Below are 18381 nucleotides of genomic sequence, written 5' to 3' on the forward strand. Positions count from 1 at the left end.
GCTCGCGTGAGCCGAGGACTGCAGCCCGCCGCTCGTAAGAACGGCAGACTCGGAGTCGGAGATCACTCGGTGCGCGTCAGGCCTGCGACGGAAACGACGAGGGAGGACGCGGCGTCGAGGCGTCTGGCGGGCTCCTGGCTCGGCATTAGGCTCGCCTGGGTTGTTCGGACAGATCGAGGGGCGTGGACCGGGCGGCGGGACGAGGGCCGGTCGCGTGCGGGCTGCCTGTTTGGGCAGGGCGACGAGGGAGAGGAGCGGCGGACCGGCATGCAGATCCTGCGCGCGTGGCTGAGCACGTGGCGAGCGATCGAGGCAAGCACGAGGAGCGAGGCAAGCGTGGAAAAGCGCAGCAGGGAGCGATGAAGCGGAGCAGCGCGACCCTCTCGGGGAGGGATGGCGGGCAGAGGGGGGCAGGCCGAGAATACGGCATCGACCGAGGAGCGATCGAGGCGATGCAGTCACGAGCAGGCAGACAGAGGCAGAGTCCACGGAGTCCAGCTCGGAACGAGAGTCGACGGAAAGTGCTCGCGAGGAGAAGGACGAAGACGACGACGAGGGGGAGAAGGGGCGGCGCAACTCGTCGTCGCCGCTGCTTCGAGAAAGCCCCGCCAGCTAGTACAGACTCAGAAGCAGACCCGCACACCCGGCAGCGCCCACCACACCAGTGCACACACTCACCACCGCGTCCTCGTCACCGCCCCCACCTCGGCCCTCGTCCTCGCCCTCTCCCCCTCTCGCACGCGACCGGCATGTTCGGGCGACCTGCCAACCCGTACGATGAAGGCGTCGGTGCGGCTCACCTGCGCCCGCCAGCCGCGCACCCGTGCTGACCAAGATCCCGCTTCGACCTCCCCCTCGCATCGTCGCAGCCAAGGCCACCGACGAGAAGCAAACCGAGATCGACTGGAGCATCGTCCTCGACCTCACCGACAAGGTCACCGCCGACGGCGAGACTGGGTGCGCTCTCTCCCGCTCTCCCAGGCCAGCGGGCGCAGACGGACTAGGCGGTGCACCTCCTCTCGGGACAGTCTTTCGCAGGACGGTGCACCTTGCGTGCCGCAGTGAGCTCGTTGACTGCCGATACTGACCTGACATGCACGGGGTAGAGCGCGCAACTGTGTCGCCGCCGTTCAGAAGCGCTTCACCCACCGCAGCGCCAATGTCCAGCAGTTCGCTCTCACCGTGCGTCAGCTCTCTGCGGTTCTCCGACTCTGCTAAACCTCGTAAGATGCTCGCTGACATCAGTGTCGACCCCCGCATAGCTCGCAGGCGCGCTCGTCAGCAACTGCGGTGCGGCCGTTCACCGCGAGATTAGCGGAAAGGCCTTCACGCAGGCCCTGACGAGGCTCATCAACGACCGCGTGCGTCTCACTTCGCCACGTTCGCTCCTTGTGCGCACCGCCGCCGGCAAAACTGTTGCTGACGAGAACTCTCGCTCAAACGCAGACCACGCACGAGACGGTCAAGAAGGAGGCGCTCAAGCAGATCGAGACGTGGGTCAAAGAGCACCCGGGCAACACCGACTTTGACCTGCTCGTCGAGACGTACGAGTCGCTCAAGCGTCAGGGTGCGGTCTCTCGTCTCGTCCCAACTTCCTCGTGCGACGCTGACTTGTTCTCGGATCGCGTTCGCAGGTCACAACTTCAACCCAGACCGCCCGCCGACTCCGCGCGCATCTCGCACCGACGATGCCCTCCGCCGCGAGGAAGAAGAGCTGCAGCGCGCGCTCGCCGAGTCGGCCGCGCTCGCCGACCCGCTGCGCAACTACCGCCCCTCGGCAGGGCGCGCGACCTCGCCCGGCGGGGGCAAGGCACTCCCGCAGCCGGTGCCGTCGCCGGGCCCGCACCACCCCCAGCAGCAGCAGCAGCAGCAGCCGGCTGTACGCGTGCGCGGCTTGTACGATTTCGTTGGCGAGACGAGCGACGAGCTGCCATTCCGCCGCGGGGACGTAATCCGCGTGCTCGAACGCGTCAGCGAAGAGTGGTGGAAGGGCGAGCTCAAGGGGCGCGTCGGGATCTTCCCGACCAACTATGTCGTGCGTCGCGGGTTCTCACTACGTCTTGCGGCGAAGCTTGGCCCTTTTGCGAGGAAGCTGACGATGATGAGCCTCGCGTTCCACAGGAAGAGCTGCCGAACGAACCGGCAACCTCGCATCACGGCCCCTCCTCCTCTCTCAGCGGCGTCCCCGCGTCTTCGGCAGCAGACCCGCAGGCCGCGGAAGCCGAGATCTTTGCGCAAGCGGCTGCGGTCGACAAGCTCCTCGCGCTCATGCACGCGCTGAGGGCGCGTGGCGAGGACTTTGCCGACAACGACGAGCTGACGGTGAGTCGGTCGCGCGCTGTTCCTGCCGGCTTCGACGCTCCGAGCCCTCAAGCCGTACGTAAGATTGTGCACACCTGACTCGAACGGAACCTCGCAGGACCTGTACAACTCGAGCATGGCGCTGCGGCCGAAGGTTGTGCAGCTCATCCGGAAGTACGAGCAGAAGCAGGGTGCGTCGCACTTGCTTATCGGTCTCTCTGTCACACGGCTGTCGGTCTTGCTGATGTCAGAGTCACCTGCGATGCACAGCCGACTTGCATGCGATGAACGAGAAGGTGGACCGCGCAAAGGCGACGTACGAGCAGCTCGCTGGCATCCCTTCTCGGCGTGCGTATAGTGCCCCCTTCTCTAGAAAGCTGCAACGCTCGTCTGCGCCCTCGGCTGATTTCCGTCGCTTTTGCAGACCCACAAGGCTACCCAGTCACGAACGGCTATCCTGCTCAGCAGCACCAGCCGCCACTCGACCAGTATGGCCGACCCTATGACCCGCACTCCGTCGCCGCGCAGCAGCACCAGCCACAACAGCAGCCTCCGCCTTCTCATCACGCTCAGAGCCCCTACCCCGTCCAGCAACAGCAGCAGCAAGGACAGCAGGTCGACCCGCAGCGTGCGCAGGAAGAAGAGGCGCAGCGCGAGTACCAGCGCAAGTGGGCCGAGTACGAGCGGCAGCTCGCCGAGTACAACGCGCAGATGGCCGCGCTGCAGCAGGCGGGCGTGCCCGTCGGAGCCGCGTCCGGACCGGCGGGCGCACAGCCTGCGCAGGGAGATCCGCAGCAGCAGGCGGGGAGTGCTGCCGCTGAGGCGCAAGGACATGCGCCGCCTGCTCAGCAGCAGTTGCATGGCGCGCAGCACCAGCCGGTCTGGGACGCGCAGACCGGGCAGTACGTCTGGCCGCAGGTGAGCGCGACCGTCTCTGCGCCGCCTCTCGCCGCCGGCACAGACGGACCCGCGCCTCCCCAGCCCGCGCTGTCGCCCGCTCCGGCCGCGCAGGGCTACCCGGCGCAGACACAGCCGTACGCCGCGCCCGATGCGCACGGGCACGCGCAAGGGTACCAGCTCGTGGACCAGATGGCGCACCTCTCCGTCGCTGGCGCCGGATCTCCGCAGCCCGCCCCGGCGCAGGCATACGCGCCCGTGAGCTCGCCGCCGCCGCCGCATGCAGTTAGCGCGCAGGGTCAGGCGCAGGCGCCGGGGGCGTACTATGGCGCGCAGCCGGCGCAGGCGCAGGCGGACCCGTACGCGGCGCAGCAGCAGCCGCAACCGCAGGATCAGGCAGCAGCGTGGGCGGCGTGGCACGCTCAGCAGCAGCAGCAGTCGGGCGGCGGCGCGCCATACCCGCCTGGACCAGGGTCGGCAGGAACGCGCTGAGCAATAGCGGGAGGGAGACTTTGTCGTTGTGCGACTCGGGACGTTCCCTGGTACCCTTTGCAAACACTATTGTGCTTGTCATACGCCCGTCTGGCTTTTCTCGTAGCGGCGGCGATTTGTTGCGGGCAAAGCGAATCCGCGGCTTGGTTCGGCGCGGCGGTGCAACTTCGGTCGCAGTTGACCTTTACCTTCTCGCCCGCGTGAATCTGCTGCACAGTCTGACAAGCTTTTGCGGAACCTCTGCTACGTCCACGGCGCTCCAGCGCGTCGACACGACCCCTCTGCGCGCCTTCCACCCCCCGCATCTTTCGCCTTGATCGCATGACCGCGACGACCGCGCGCCGACCGCGCTTCACGCTCGCGGCCGAAGGCGACGACGACGACGCAGAGTCGGAGCAGGAGCTCTCGCCTGTCAGGCGCTCGCCTGTCCCGGCTATTCGCGTCAACGAAGCAACAGCGAAGCGGGATACGGGGGAGGAGCGCGACCTGGACCGCGAGGAGCGGCACGTCGGCTTCGCACAGAGCAGCAGTGTCATGGGCACGGCGTCGGGCGAACTGCTCGCGACTCCGGCCGAGGAGAAGAGGCCGGCTGACGAGGAACGACGGGGGCAGCACGGCACAGAAAAGGCGGCGTATCCTCCTGTGCCGCAGACCCTGTCGTCGTCGAGGGCGAACGGTGACACAAAGCTCGGGGGTGAAGGAGAGCCCGAAAAGAAGGAGGAGAAGGAGCAGGATCGCAAGAAGGAGCGGGGATTCGACCGCCCCGAATTCGCAGACGAACCCGAGACGACGCCGCCGACTGCCAGGAGACTGCCACCATTGCCGGGGTTCCTGGCGTGGATCAAGCCGCATATGAACTGGAAGGGTTGGCGGCCGGTCATCCGGGCGAGCATTGCGGCGTGGTGCGGTCTCCTGCTCAGTACGCGGTTTCCCTTTTCCCTCGATGGCATTCGGCGTATCTGACCGAGGTAACTCGCAGTGCTCTGCGACGCGAGCTTGCGACAGCTCGGCCAAGCCAGCTTCCTCGTCCTCATCGTCGCCACGATCAGTCCGGCATGTCTGCCTATCGCAAATCAGCTCGAGCAGAGCTTCTTCCAGTTCTTGCTTGTTGCTGTTGCCTGGGCATGGTCCTGCATCGCCCGTATGTCGTCTTTGTGCGATGAATCAGAGCCGGACTGATCTTCGCGTTCGCAGTCGCCATCGCACATGCTGCCCGCTCGACTTGGTCGTTTTCGCAAAGCGACTTCCAGACGTACGCTGCGGAGCGTTACGGACAGGCCGGCATGTCAGCTTCGGACGTTCAGCGGGCCATACAGGAAGGTGTGTGCATGAACGTTGCCCGTTCTTTCCGGCCCAGACTGAAGGAGTCTCCCGCAGGCATCTTCCACGGCGACTTCATCGAGCCCGCCGCTTCGGCCGTGTGCGCTATCTTTCTCGGCGCGGGATGCGGCTTTTTCGTGAGATTCCCAGCCGGTCGTCCCGAAAGGCGTTATTGACGGCGCAACCTGCAGCTCTGGCTCCGCGGCTACCTCGGCCCGGGACCCGCCCTCTTCGGCTGCATCTTTTCCATGATCCTCATCATCATCTCGCTCACCATCGGCAACCTCATGCCGTACCCGTACTACTCGATCGGCTGGATCTTCTTCCTCCCCTTCACCTGTCAACAGGCCATCATCCTCGCCTGTACACTGTTGATCTTCCCGGAGACGCTCGCGCACCAGTTCGCCGACCGGCTGATCGCCGCCCTTCAGCCGTTGCATAAGGTCGTGCAAGATCAGAAACGCATGCTCGCCGCCGACCCGCGCACCTCGGAGTGGCTCGAGTTCAAGTCGATTCAGGCCGGTGCCAACGCCGCAAACGCCGCCATCGCTCTCATGACGCAGTCAGAGTCAAACTTGAGCCGCGAAATCAGTTTCGCGCGCGTCAATGGGCGGGACCTTTCGGCCATCCTGCAGAACATGCGCGTGCTCGCCGCCCGCACGAGCGGCTTTGCGTTCTTCTACACGGTCGTCGAGAAGCACTTGCATCGCGAGGACTCGGATGCGAAAGGAGGACCCGCTGCAGACGACCTGGTCATCCACCTCGGCCGCTCGCGCAACAACTCGCCATCGCATACCCCGTCCTCATCGCGTCCAGTCTCGCGACCCGCCTCTCCGGGTCGCGAGCGGAGGGACTCGTCGCATGCGCCTGATCCCGCCGTACTCGGGCAGGCGCTCGACCGCGTCAAGGAGGGGGAGGTGCAGGACAGCCACAGTCCCGCCACCACTCCGTCATCCCATGCTCCCTCTCCTCTCTCCCCGCTGCCGCGCTTCGGCCGCGCTCACTCCACGCCCGCCTTTCGCGATCGCGACGAGTCGTCCGCTTCCTTCACCGACCTTGACGTCCACCCCAAATCGACTCGCGACCACGAAGGCGACAATCGTGCGTCGAATCCGAACGGCGCACATTCTGAGCACCATCGACACCACATACACCACCACGTTGGACAGCCGATGCACCATGCCCATACGCACTCGGCCGGTTCGACGCGATTCTCGTCATCCTCGCCCCGCGACAAGCGCAAGCGGTCCCGTTCTCGCAATCGCCACGGCAAGGGCGGCTCGAGCTCACACATCTCGCTCCCTAGCCTGTTGCACGAGGTGCTTCACCCACAGCTAGACGTCAAGCCTGTCGGTGTCGTCGAGTCGATGGTGAGTTCCGGTGATCATGGCTGGCTCAGGCGGTCTTGGCTGACTATCGCGCGCGCTTGCAGACGTACGCTGATCTTGAAGACTACCTTCACAATCCGTCAGTTGCTGTGCTAGCTGCCGACAGGAAAGGCTTCCTGACTCGCTAAACATCGCAGGCGCGACGAGGAGCACCTTGAGGAACTCATGCGCTTGCTGTCGAAGGCGAGCACCGACCTCATCAGCGTACTCGGCACGTCTGTCGCGCACCTCATCTCGACCATACACCGCTTCAAGAGTCTCGACGACACGTACCGCGCCTTCTTCCGCCCGAACAGCGACGAGATCGACAAGCTCATCGCGACATCGAAAACGCAGCTAGACGAGCTAAAGCGGGTTCTCGCCGAGTACCGCGACACGAGGCGCCTCGAAGTGGTCAAGCCCTTCGCCAAGCTCTTCGATCCATACGGCAGCGATGGCCGCGCGAGCGAGGTCGACGACGAAGACCTGCAGTCGCCACCGTCGCACCGCGGCTTGTTCTGGGCATTTCAGTACCAGCACTCGCTTCTAGGCTGGGGTGAAGCGCTCGTCGAGCTATTCGAAACAGTGCTCAAGCTCGAGACCAAGCGCCGTCGACCAAGGTTCGCAGCTCCTTCGCGTTGGCGTACCAAGCTTTTCTGACAGTAACGAATGCGCAGGTTGTGGCTGCCAGATTGGCGGAAGGCTACGTTCACCCGCAGCGCCGCTGCTGACCAGTACGGCGAAGACGTGCGTTCTCCGGCAGCTGGTAGCACGCTTTTCTTGTCCGCTTACGCTCGCCTGTTGCAGGCTCCTGAGGAACTGCGAGATATTAATACGAGGGCCTTCTCCGCCCCACGAGATCCGGACTACAAGCCTCCAAAGAACCTTACCCAGTACATCGGCGTCAAGGTGGCCCGTTTCGCCGACCTCCTCACCCGCCCCGACGTTCTTTTCGGTATCAAGAGCGCCGTGCTGCTCGGTGGGTGGCTTAAACCCCTTCTCTCACCGCTTTGAAGGCTTGGGGCGGCGGGCGAATCATGTCAGCCACGCTAACGCCCGCTCGATGCGTAGGACTTTGCTCGCTCGTCGCCATGTTCCCCTCGACTGCCTGGTTCTTCTATCATAACCGCGGAGTATGGGTTCTCGTCATGATCTGCTTGACCAGCAATCAGTATCTCGGCGACGTGACCTTCGGATTCCTTGTCCGGGTGTTCGGCACGATCGCGGGAGCGGCTGTAGGCCTCCTTCTTTGGTCTATCGCTGCGCAGACGGGCAAGGGCAACCCGTTTGCCGTTGGCGCCGTGTGCGCTGTCGCGTTCCCCTTCATTTTCTTCTACCGCGTTCACATGATGCCGTGCGTCAGATCTCTTCTCACTCCCGCTTTCAAGTCTGACCACCGGTCACACAGCCCGATGACCGCCATCCTGCCGTCCATCACAATCATGCTGGTACTCGGGTACAGCTGGCAGGTGGGCCAACGACGCGCACATCCCACTTCGCTTCGACGAGGCTGACGCTTTGTGTGCTTGGCAGGACGCCCACAACCCGTCACTTTCCACGGTCGGTTATGGTTGGGACGTCGCTTGGAAGCGTTTTGTCTGCGTTATGCTCGGAATCGCCAGTGCGTCGCGCTCACCTCGCGCACTGAGATGCGCGCTACTGACGCTTTCACGCCGAAGTTGCCTGGTTCTGGGCCCTTCTTCCGCCAACAACGCATCAAAAATCATCAATCCGACGGACGTACGCCAAGGTGATCGGGCGCATGGGAGACATCATTTGTCAGATCCTCTCGTACGCAAACTGCAAGGAAGGCCCGACGAAGGCGCCCAAGGTCATCGTCAAGAATCTCGCAGCGCTCCGCCAACGCGTCAATCGTACCGTGCAAGCGCGGGCTATGGCGCGGTACGAGCTTTCGCTGCAGGGCACCTGGCCGTCCGAATTATGTGCGTGCCAACGCGACTCTTGGCAACGATGCGCTACTGACTTTTGCATCCGCCGCAGACGCCTCATTGCAAGCGCTGCAAATGTGCGTAGCCGTCTCCTCCGCGCGGCAGAAACACCTTCTGACCGGCGGCATCTCGCAGGGAAATGCTCGATCAGCTTGGCCAGCTCTGCGGTGTCATTTCCCGACTCGACAACAAGTGGACAAAGGCACTGCTGCACCGTACGCAGCTTGCCAGTCCGCGCTTCCTGCAAGATCTCCTTTCAGCACTTGCGCTCATTTCGCACGCGCTCGGTGTGTCTCGCCGCAACATCGTGTGATGCTGGCCCTGACCCTCGCCCTTTCACAGACCACGGCACACCTTTGCCCTTCGTCTACAACCCGCTCCTCGAGCGCTTCCTCAAGGCTCCTGAAGTTGTTGCATCCGGCCACGCCTACGGATACGGGTACGAGGTTCAGCTCGGTGACGACGAGGTCGAGGGCTTGCCGACGCACGTCAACCTCGAGACAATTTGCTCTCTCGAGTACCTCCGCTTCTCAGCGGGCGTGTCGCAAGCGTATGCGATTATCAATGTGCGTGTCATCCCGCCATTAGACGGAAGGCTCGCTGACCTTCTCAAGTTGTCACTGGCTCGCAGCGGCTTGACCGCCTCATGGTACGCTCCTCAGGCTCGGCTGCCTAACCTTGAGTCGCTCTGATCCTCTCGTTCTCGCAGTTCGTGGCAAAGTCGCTTGTTGGCGAGAATTATATCCTCTATGGCCTCGAGTCGCACCGTCAACAGCAGCACCAGCACGAGGAAACACAGGGTCTGTTGCATGAGCATCTCCACGGTCCCGACTCGCGCAGGACAAGCTTCGACCGGAACGACACGATGTAGCTGGACTCTCTTGTCTGCAACGTATCGTCTCCTGTCTATCGGATTTGGGCAGACGCCAGCACGGAGGTGCACCTTCACGGCGTCAAGACCGTCGTCTGCACGCCTTCTTCTCCTACATGTCAATGAATACTTACAGCTGAATGAAGCGCTATCCTCGTCGGAAGCGGCGCGCTTTCTCCCAGAGTAGCCGCACTCGCATCGCAGCTTTGTCGTCACGTCTCCGAGAAGACCGTCCAGCTGTGATGCAAGCATTCGTCTAGTAACTCGATTCCTACAGAGAAGCCCGCCGCCGATCTGGACCGTCACCGCCGCACGATCTCATACCGGCTCGAGAGCCGCAACCCGACAGCGACCGCCACGCCAGCTGCGACGAACCCTCCGACGACCTTGGCCGCAAGGTCCAGCACACGCCCCTGCCACTCGCGGCGGCGGATGACCTCTTCGTATGCGAGGCCGGGGCGGAACGTCGTCATACGGTACAGGCTCTCCCACCTGCCGCCGCGGTCGAGCGTTGGGTTGTCGTCGCGCGGCACGGCAAAGAGTGGGAGGGAGCAGATGCGCGAGAGGAGCGAGTCGAGCGAGAGGCGGAGGAGATACAGCGGCGAGAGGACGGCCGACGCCATCTCGGTGTAGTTGCGGTGCGCGAGCGTCTGGATCGCCGAGAGGGACGGCGCACGCAGCGCCGTGTATGCTGTGAGCGCCTGCGCGAGGGGCGTGTTGCGCGAGGCGGAAGAGACGACTGGGTTCGTCGGCGGCGTGGTCGGAGGGACAGGGAGGCCGGGCGAGACGGAGGAGTAGGGGAGCGGAGAAGGAACAAGCGGCGACGGCGATGCGCCAAAGTGATCGAGAATTGACGAGAGAACACGGACATCCTCGAAGCCGCAGTTCATGCCTTGACCTGCAGCGTTGCAAGTCGTGAGTTTTGCTCGCGGTCGAAGTGGGATGATGCAAGAAACGGACCGTAGAAGGGCACCATGGCATGCGCAGCGTCACCAATGAGCAGCACCTTGTCTTCGTAGTGGTACGGCGAGCACTGTGATGGCGGCATCGTGAGAAGCAGACAGTACGCAGACATCTGGGCACCGCGCACCTCAACCATGACGAGCCCGTCTTTCGGGTTCTCTCGCCAGCTCTGCAACAGCGCCTCCTCGCCCATGTGCTCAAGCGCGTCGGGGAACTCTTGCCGGAACAACTCGACGACAGGGTTGGGCGCGTCGGCTGTCGCAGATTTGAGCTGGAGATCGAAGGTCGAGAAGGTCGAATGGTGCGCAAAGAGGGTGAGGGTGAAGGACTTGTCCTACAGCAAACAAACAGGGTCAGCCGACATTGGCAGGATTGCGAAGTCGGATCCAGCCGCACCTGATTCGCGAGGGCGATGAGCATGAATTCGCCGCGAGGCCAGATGTGCAGGTAGTTGGGCTCGAGAAGATAGGTGCCGCCTGAACCCGCCGGGATGGACAGCTCGAGGTACGAATGCGGTGCGTAGAACTGGCGGTAGTCGAATCTGCGGCGCGGAAGAGGTAAGTCCCGGCGGGAACACGCGACGGATGCGAAAGCCGTACCGCAAGCGTGAGCCGCGCATCATCTGCTGTCGCACCTTACTGTAGGCGCCGTCTCCGCCGACTACAAAGTCGAAGTGCCGCGTCTCTGCGTCTTCGCCTTTCGTCCGGAGGACGACGTCGACGCCGTGGCCCTTGCGAAGGTCCATCTCAACGAGCCGCGTCTCGAAGAGCGTGGTCACGCTGCCCCGACCTGACTTGGGCAGGCCGTCGACGTGATCAAGGAGGTGGATGCCCAGCGCGGTGCGCGAGATCGACCGGATGCACTCGCCCTCCTCCTCGTAGCGCCCGTAGTCCTGCCCCTCCTTCTCTACTTCAGGTCCCTTGCCCTTGCGCGTCTTAGTCTTCTTGTGCAGCATGCGCCCGCGCATCTCGATGCCCTCCTGTAGCACGCGCTCGACGAGCTCGTCGCTCACGCTCCGGAGCGCCTCGATCCCGCGCGGCGAGAGCGCGAGGTTGATCGAGCGCGCGCGCTCGGCCTCCGTGCCGGTGCGCGGGTCGGTGCGTCCCTCGATGAGGGTCACGGTCCAGCCACGAGAGGCGAGCATGGCCGCGCAGAGGGTGCCGACGAGGCCGGCGCCCGCAACGAGCGCCGTCCGATCTTCCGAGGCCGTCATGCCGGATGTTCTGTCGTCCTGCGTGGTGCCGTTCAGAGCTGCATCGGCATTCGAGAGGCAGGACGGGCTCACGATCGGGAGCGAGACACTCGAGACTGATGACGGAGTGGCGGATGCTGAAAGTCAAGGGGCTCGCTGAAGCTGGGCAAGTCGCCGTGTAGACGTGCCAGTAGGACGGCAAGCCGCAGACGGGGCCAGCAGAGCCGATGGAGCGGAACAAGGGAGAGGGACAAGACAGGGACGACCCTCTTCGCGCGGAAGGAATCTCTCCGAGTACCGAGCGGGGTAGACGGCGCAAAGGCTGGCTAGACGCCGCTTTCAAGCGAGGTCATGTCCGGCTTGCACCGCAGAGCGAGACCTGACGCAGAGTGCTTGCCTCGTCCCCCTATATTCCCTCTTCTTTGCCTCGCTCGTCGTGACCTGCTCCTTCCAGTCCTCGTCTCCACCCCGGCGTAGCAGTGGTGCCCTGTCTGCCAAAGCTCGTACGCTACTGCTCACAAGCTCTTGTGCTGCCGCCCGCTCCCTGTTTCCTTCCCACCTTTTCCTTCCTCCAACCTCTCTCGGCCGTTCTGTGAGGACGTCGGCCAACCAGTTGTCCAGCCACGCAGCCCGAGTCAGCGCGTTGTTCTGCTTTGCCCAAAGCCATTGCTGTTCCGTCGTCTATCTCCATCCCTCGCGCCGCGCGCAGAGAGGCCATCCTTTGCATTCCCGACTCGGCACTCATCACTATGCCCTGTCTGCCCGGTGAGACCCGCTACGGCAGCATCGGCGGCAAATGGCCCCCAGGCACGCAGATCATTCGCGTCGAGTTCGCCCAGGCCGGACCCTTGAATGCTCAGATCCCTGTCCCGCTCGTGCGCGACTCGGGCGACGACACGCACCGCTTCTTGGCCTATCTGTGCCAGCTACTCGTGCGCGAAGATGGCATTCTGCGCTTGCGCAGCGCGCCCGACCTTGTGCTCGAGCCAGAAGAGGCACCGTCGCACGACGACTATTTCTTTACGCCAAGTGCGTACTTAGTCGCACTGCCTCCCGACAATACGTGCTGACACCACTTCTCACCGCGTGCGACAAAAGCTACTGCCGGCACATCGTTCACCGAGACCCGCGGACCCGAAGGCAAGACGCGCTTCAGGGCGCCGGTCGAGACCGGAGACGACGAGACCATCTCGGATTCATCCCGCGCGACGCCAACCCAGGTGCGCGAAGTACCGTCTTGCTTGCTTTATTGAAAAATTCCCGGTTGAATCCACTCACTTGCTCTTCCCGCTCTCCACCTCGTCCCTCTGGTTGCGTTAGTCCGGCTTTCGCTTCCGGCTCGCCGCGCGCGACGGTCGCTGTCACTTCACGGATACTGACGCTTTCGAGTGTACGGCGGCGCACATCGTCCCCTACAGCCGACCTGACGTACGTCCTGCTGAGCCCTCGCTTTTGCGCATTGAGCCGTTCTCCTCCCGCAGGTCTTCCTCGCATGCTGCCCCGAGGAGACGAGCGACACTATGGACCCTTTCCAAGTCCAGCACGGCATCCTCCTGCAGTCAGAGCTGCACCGCACGTACAACAAGTACTACTGGTCGCTCTACGTGCACGTACGTCTGGTCTTTCTTTCGTCAGGGCCCGTATCACAGATCTTCCACGAGAGTCTCGCTCATAGTCAAATCCTCGTGGACAGCCCAAGACCGGCAGGTACTACTTCCATGCCTTCAACCCCAAGACGACCGGCATTGCCGAGCACATTGGTAAGAGCTTCGGCTCGGTCGAACTGCGCAACTATGCGCCGCCGGACCCGCGCTTGTGCGCTTGGCATTACCGCCAATGCGTCCAGATGCACCTGCGGGGCTACTCGGTCAACATGCAGGTCATCAAGCGTTAGCCTCAGCTCTCCCTCTCTCTTCTCGTGTTGTTTCTACCTGTAATCCGCATGCACCGCAAAGGGACGAAGCTCGCATCTCTTTCTCTGTCACCTGGGTGCGCCGTTGTGCGCTTCTGCACTGGTCGCCGCTGATGGGTCAGGAGCGCGGAAGACGGAAAGGTTGCGGAAAAGGCTTCCACTCGGCGGCTGCCTTCAATGTGCCGCTGGGCGCACAAAGCCTGGTCCAGCTCCCTTGCTCTTCGAAGTCGCGTGCGTAAGATGTCCCTCCCTGGCGGCTGGGACAACTTGACCTACGGCCGAAGTCGATCGTGGCTTGAAGTCTCCCCCTGCCCGACGTACCCAGACGCTCGTCTCGCTCGAAGCGGTCCAGCTTGCAAGTGATCAGAGCCGTGCACTCCAGCCATTCATGTCTTGCGGCGCGCGGTGCCTCCTCGCCGCTTCCTCCTTGCTTCCTCGCGCTCCATCGCCCTGCTTTGCTCAGACTCCGCTCCTTGGGTCGCGCCGCACACTGACGACGCTCGCTGCTCGTCTCCACTCTTGAATGGCTCTCTCAGCCTGTGCTGACCTCAGGCTCCTGCGTCCGCCCGACACGGCGGACGCGGACCTCCCGCCGGAGAGGCCGGTGCCCGCTGAGTAACGCTGACGGAAGCTGAGTGCACTCCTTGGCTACAAAAGCTGCTCGAGCGGGGCGGTCCACAGCTCTCTTCTGCATCATCCGCACCACCAGTACACACAAAGCAAACCTCCGAGACCCTCGATCCGCCCGACATGTCCGCTGTTACCGTCACCCGCCTTGTCAACCCCACCGATGCCTCCCTCGTTCTCTCTGTCGACCAGCTCTGGGCCGGCCTCGCGCACAAGGCCCGCAACCCGGCCAAGTTCCTGCCCATCCCGATCGAATCGCGCGTGACGGAGGATACGGGAGACAAAGTGAGCACTTTTTGCAGCCTCCTCCGCGACTTGCGCTCTCTGTCTGCCAGGGCCACCTGCTAATCGACCCACCCCACCAGATTGTGCGCTACATCAAGACGGCTGGAGCGCCCGAAATGAAGGAGGTCATCACCAGCTACCTGAAGGCGATTGTGCGTTTCGCGTCTTTCCCCGACTCGCGATCAACTCGCTCACGCCCATCATGAACCGCAGATCTACTTCGACAAGTACGCTCCCGGGGCAGCTGCCGACGCCGAGCCTGTCGGCCGCGTCACCAACTCGATCTCGTACGGCCCCGCCCCGTCGCACGACCTCTACTTGTCGTTCTCATTCGCGCCCAGCGTCCCGGGCGTGTCGCCCGACGAGCTGAAGACGCTCAGCCAGGAGCAGGTCGCCGACCGGGCTGGCCTGGCGGTAGAAAAGACTCTCGAGGCGGTGAGGGACATGGTGCGCGCTGGAGACGTTTGATCCCGTCGCGTCCGCCCAGTCTTCCTCGGCAGTGATAGACGTTGTACCACTCTAAAGCAATCAGTACCTCGTTTCAAGCCGAGCGCGATGAGCTGCAGTGAGCGAGCGGTGCGGGCAGCGATGAGAGCGGACGAGCAGATATCTTGCGAGACAGCAGAGCCGCACGTCAAGCTTGCTCTCTACGATGCTAGTCAGCGTACGGCAGACAGGACTATTACGCAAGACTGCCATTCGAGCCAGCGACTTGCTGCACGTGTTGCCCCAAGCGGAACGAGCGGGAGACGAGCGAGGATCGCACGCCGTGGGTTGCGGCAAGTCGAGCGGCTTGCCTGAGAGTATTCTGAGCAAGCTGGGCTCGTCAGATGCTCCCCAGGCGCCGACAGCAGCATGGTTCGAGCTAGAGGGCGAGATCGACGTTGACTTCCGACATCTTTCTGCCCGCCGCTTGCTCGCGCTCGAAAGGGCGCAGTTGGTCCAGGACTAGACTCGAACAGACGTACACGCTCGGAGAGCTTTGCTGAACTCGCTCGGAGAGCTCGTAGCGGCCCGCACAACTTCGGCTCCCCTCCTCGGGACTTTCGCTCCTCCCGCCCCCATCGCCCGCCAAGCATAGCACGATGCGCATCTCGGACAAGATCAAGAAGGCAGAGCGCGAAGGCCGCCCCTGGTGGAGCTTCGAATTCTTCCCGTGCGTCTCTCGTGTCGCTCTGTTCGGCTTGAGTCTACGCTGACCCTCGCTCGGCGCCGTCGTACTGCAGGCCCAAGACGCCCGAGGGATGGGTCAACCTCTACGACCGCATTGAGCGCATGCAGCAGCTCGGACCAATCTTCGTCGACATCACGTTGGTCTCCCTCGTCCCTTCTCCGTGCTGGCGAAAGTGCTGATCAACTTGAGGCGTGCAGCTGGGGCGCAGGCGGCTCGACGTCCGAGTCGACGACCAACTTCGTCAAGACCGCGCACAGCGAGCTCGGCCTCGAGACGTGCATGCACTTGACGTGCACTAACATGCCCGTCGAGATGGTCGACAAGGCGCTCAAGGTGCGGTGCAGTCCTGTTCTCCAAAACTGGCGGACGCTGATGCATCGCGGATTCGCCTCTGCGCTTGCAGGAAGCCTACGACTCAGGCTGCCGCAACATCCTTGCCCTGCGCGGTGACCCTCCTCGCGGCGTTGAGGAGTGGAAGCCGGCCGAGGGTGGCTTCAACCACGCCATCGACCTCGTGCGACACATCCGCAAGAACTACGGCGACTACTTTGACATCGGTGTACGTGGACGCGCTTGTCACATTCAGATTCTCGGCTCACACTCCTGCGCTTTCAGGTCGCCGGCTTCCCCGAAGGACACCCGCAGAGCGAGAGTCCCGAAGCCGAGATCCGGCACTTCAAGAAGAAGGTCGATGCCGGCGCAAACGTCGTGTTCACCCAGATGTTCTACGACGCCGACGTCTTCATCGACTGGGGTCGCCGTCTGCGCGCTGCGGGCATCACGATCCCCATCGTCCCCGGCATCATGCCCATCCAGACGTTCGCTGCGTTCAAGCGCCGCACCGACTTTGCCGGTACCAAGGTGCCGCAGGAGCTGTGGGACCTGCTCGAACCGATCAAGGACGACGATGCCAAGGTGCGCGAGGCGGGCACGCGCTACGTCGCCGACATGTGCCGCAAGATCCTCAACGCCGACCTCGGCATCCACGGCATGCACTTCTACACGATGAACCTCTCGCGCGGCACCGAGATGCTCCTCGAGGAGCTCCAGTTCGTTGCGACTGCCGACCGCGTCAAGCCGCTGCCGTGGCGCGTCTCGCTCACGCAGAAGCGCCGCACCGAGACGACGCGCCCGATCTTTTGGTCGAACCGTCAGCGGTCGTACCTGACGCGCACGCGCGAGTGGGACGAGTTTCCCAACGGCCGCTGGGGCGACGCCTCGTCGCCCGCGTTCGGCGACGTCGACGCGCTTCAGATGGCGCTGCCGCACAAGCCGCAAGACGCGGTCGACTTGTGGGGCAAGCCGGCGTCGCTCGCAGACGTCTCGGCGTTGTTTGCGCGCTTCTGCCGCGGGCAGCTCAAGGCGCTGCCGTGGAGTGACCAGCCTGCCGCGAAGGAGACGTCGTACATCGCCGAGCAACTCGCCAAGATCAACGAGCTGGGCTTCCTCACGGTGCGCTTCTCTTGTCAGCCCGTCTGTCCTGCTGTGCTCAGCTGACCTTGCCGAAACAGATCAACTCGCAGCCTCGCGTGGACGGCGCCAAGTCGGAGGACCCGGCGCTCGGCTGGGGACCGATCAACGGCTACGTCTACCAGAAGGTGCGTTCGACGGAGTCTAGTCTTGTCTGTTCCACGCTGATGTCGATCATCCCGTAGGCCTACCTCGAATTCTTCTGCCCGCCTCAGCACGTCGAGTCGCTGCTTGCCATCCTCGACAAGACGCCATCGATCACCTACCACGCCGTCAACAAGCAGGGCGACTTCCGCTCGAACACGGCACCGGGCCCGAACGCCGTCACCTGGGGTGTCTTCCCTGGCGCCGAGGTCATCCAGCCCACCGTCGTGGACTCGACGGCGTTCCAGGCGTGGAAGGACGAGGCGTACGAGCTCGGCTCGCAGTGGGCGCAGCTGTACCAGCAGACCTCGCCTGAGACGCAGGAGCTCATCCAGGGCGTCTTTGACCAGTTCCACCTCGGTGCGCCACGTCTCTTTGCCGGTTCCGTGGCCTCGCTCGCTGACGCCCTCTGTCGTAGTCAACGTCGTCTACAACGACTACCGCGACACGAACGACGACGCCGTCTTTGCGCCATTCTTCGAGCTCGCCAAGCAGAACGGCGCCGCCGCCGTCAACGGGCACTAAGCCGCCCGCCTTTCCTTTCTTCCCTCTTTCGTGACCTCAACTGTCGTACTATCTCGCACCCGCATCGTCAACCGAGCCGTTCTTGTGCGTCTCCCATATCAGCTTCCGCTATGCGCGCGCCTGCTGATCCTCGCCTCGATCAGCCCTCCTCGTCGTTCTGTTTTTCCCTTCGTTTTCGGTCCACCTTCGCAGTTCATCCTGTCGTCCTTCTATCGTCACCCCTGTATCGCCCAGCTCAACCTTGGGCCACTCATCCCTTTGCATCAACTGCATCTCCCCTCTATTCCCCCCGCGTCGTTCTCTCGTTGATTCCCCCCGTCTCTCGTGATGAGCAAGTCGCCTGCTGAGGGTGTCCAACCACCCTCGGTCCGCGTGACTGCAAACAAAAGTACCGTCTATCCCTGCTTCCAGTTGTGGTGTCAGCGGAATGGACCCGCGCAGCGAAAGAGCAAGATGAGTCGCACGGGCACCGACATGGACCTGCAGAGTAGAGCCTGACACGAAGGAAACGAAGTACACGGACGGGTCATGCGAGCGCACAGAGCAAAGCGTAGCCGGTGAGGGAGGAGGGAAAGTCTCAGCATCAAGGCGGCACAAGCGCCAGGCGTTGTCGACGAAGAGCGACCAGGCGAAGCTCAAGCGCAGACGTGAGCATACGAGAAGCTGATTCAGAGTCCGACGGAGACCGATTGGGGGCAAATCGACTTGTTCAAGAAGAGGGTGGACAACAACAACAGGGGGGGGGGGGGGGGGGGGCCCCCCCCCCCCACAAAACCCCGGGGGGGGGGGCCCCCGCCGGGCGCGTGGCAGCCAGCACCCGTCGACTCCGCAGCGATGCAGGCCTGTCTCGCCGCGGCCAAAGCCAAGGCTGAGACCAGGCCTCGGCTGGGCT

General features: G+C 63.4%; 6 protein-coding genes across 6 annotated transcripts; 5 read left to right on the plus strand and 1 right to left on the minus strand.

The window, feature by feature from the left end:
- Positions 1–749: 749 nt before the first annotated feature.
- JCM10292_004144 (uncharacterized protein) lies at positions 750–3690 on the plus strand (the record flags this gene model as incomplete). The annotated part of the gene is made up of 10 exons (XM_076652183.1): positions 750–789; positions 870–957; positions 1107–1182; positions 1263–1361; positions 1447–1567; positions 1635–2035; positions 2122–2322; positions 2420–2492; positions 2572–2649; positions 2726–3690. The coding sequence occupies 10 exons, from the start codon at positions 750–752 to the stop codon at positions 3688–3690; spliced, it is 2142 nt and encodes a 713-aa protein (XP_076502287.1).
- Positions 3691–4011: 321 nt separating this feature from the next.
- Positions 4012–9197, plus strand: JCM10292_004145 (uncharacterized protein; the record flags this gene model as incomplete). The annotated part of the gene is made up of 18 exons (XM_076652184.1): positions 4012–4609; positions 4670–4831; positions 4885–5010; positions 5068–5147; positions 5202–6380; positions 6443–6477; positions 6536–6997; positions 7055–7124; positions 7185–7356; positions 7449–7731; positions 7786–7846; positions 7911–7998; positions 8057–8320; positions 8379–8403; positions 8462–8613; positions 8669–8892; positions 8958–8975; positions 9036–9197. 18 exons carry the CDS (start codon positions 4012–4014, stop codon positions 9195–9197), a joined length of 4161 nt encoding a protein of 1386 aa, XP_076502288.1.
- Positions 9198–9499: 302 nt separating this feature from the next.
- Positions 9500–11373, minus strand: BNA4 (kynurenine 3-monooxygenase; the record flags this gene model as incomplete). The annotated part of the gene is made up of 5 exons (XM_076652185.1): positions 9500–10095; positions 10158–10230; positions 10288–10494; positions 10557–10701; positions 10760–11373. 5 exons carry the CDS (start codon positions 11371–11373, stop codon positions 9500–9502), a joined length of 1635 nt encoding a protein of 544 aa, XP_076502289.1.
- Positions 11374–12101: 728 nt separating this feature from the next.
- JCM10292_004147 (uncharacterized protein) lies at positions 12102–13246 on the plus strand (the record flags this gene model as incomplete). The annotated part of the gene is made up of 4 exons (XM_076652186.1): positions 12102–12381; positions 12451–12572; positions 12834–12962; positions 13046–13246. 4 exons carry the CDS (start codon positions 12102–12104, stop codon positions 13244–13246), a joined length of 732 nt encoding a protein of 243 aa, XP_076502290.1.
- A 768-nt stretch (positions 13247–14014) lies between these two features.
- JCM10292_004148 (SRPBCC family protein) lies at positions 14015–14644 on the plus strand (the record flags this gene model as incomplete). Its single annotated transcript, XM_076652187.1, has 3 exons — positions 14015–14176; positions 14257–14328; positions 14390–14644. The coding sequence occupies 3 exons, from the start codon at positions 14015–14017 to the stop codon at positions 14642–14644; spliced, it is 489 nt and encodes a 162-aa protein (XP_076502291.1).
- A 617-nt stretch (positions 14645–15261) lies between these two features.
- Positions 15262–17489, plus strand: MET13 (methylenetetrahydrofolate reductase (NAD(P)H) MET13; the record flags this gene model as incomplete). The annotated part of the gene is made up of 8 exons (XM_076652188.1): positions 15262–15332; positions 15403–15486; positions 15548–15683; positions 15754–15909; positions 15966–16802; positions 16862–16948; positions 17006–17324; positions 17383–17489. 8 exons carry the CDS (start codon positions 15262–15264, stop codon positions 17487–17489), a joined length of 1797 nt encoding a protein of 598 aa, XP_076502292.1.
- Between the last annotated feature and the right edge of the window lie 892 nt (positions 17490–18381).

The sequence above is a fragment of the Rhodotorula paludigena genome, assembly GCF_050403205.1.
Source record: "Rhodotorula paludigena JCM10292 DNA, Rt_paludigena_JCM10292v1_ctg67, whole genome shotgun sequence".
Classification (NCBI taxonomy): domain Eukaryota; kingdom Fungi; phylum Basidiomycota; class Microbotryomycetes; order Sporidiobolales; family Sporidiobolaceae; genus Rhodotorula; species Rhodotorula paludigena.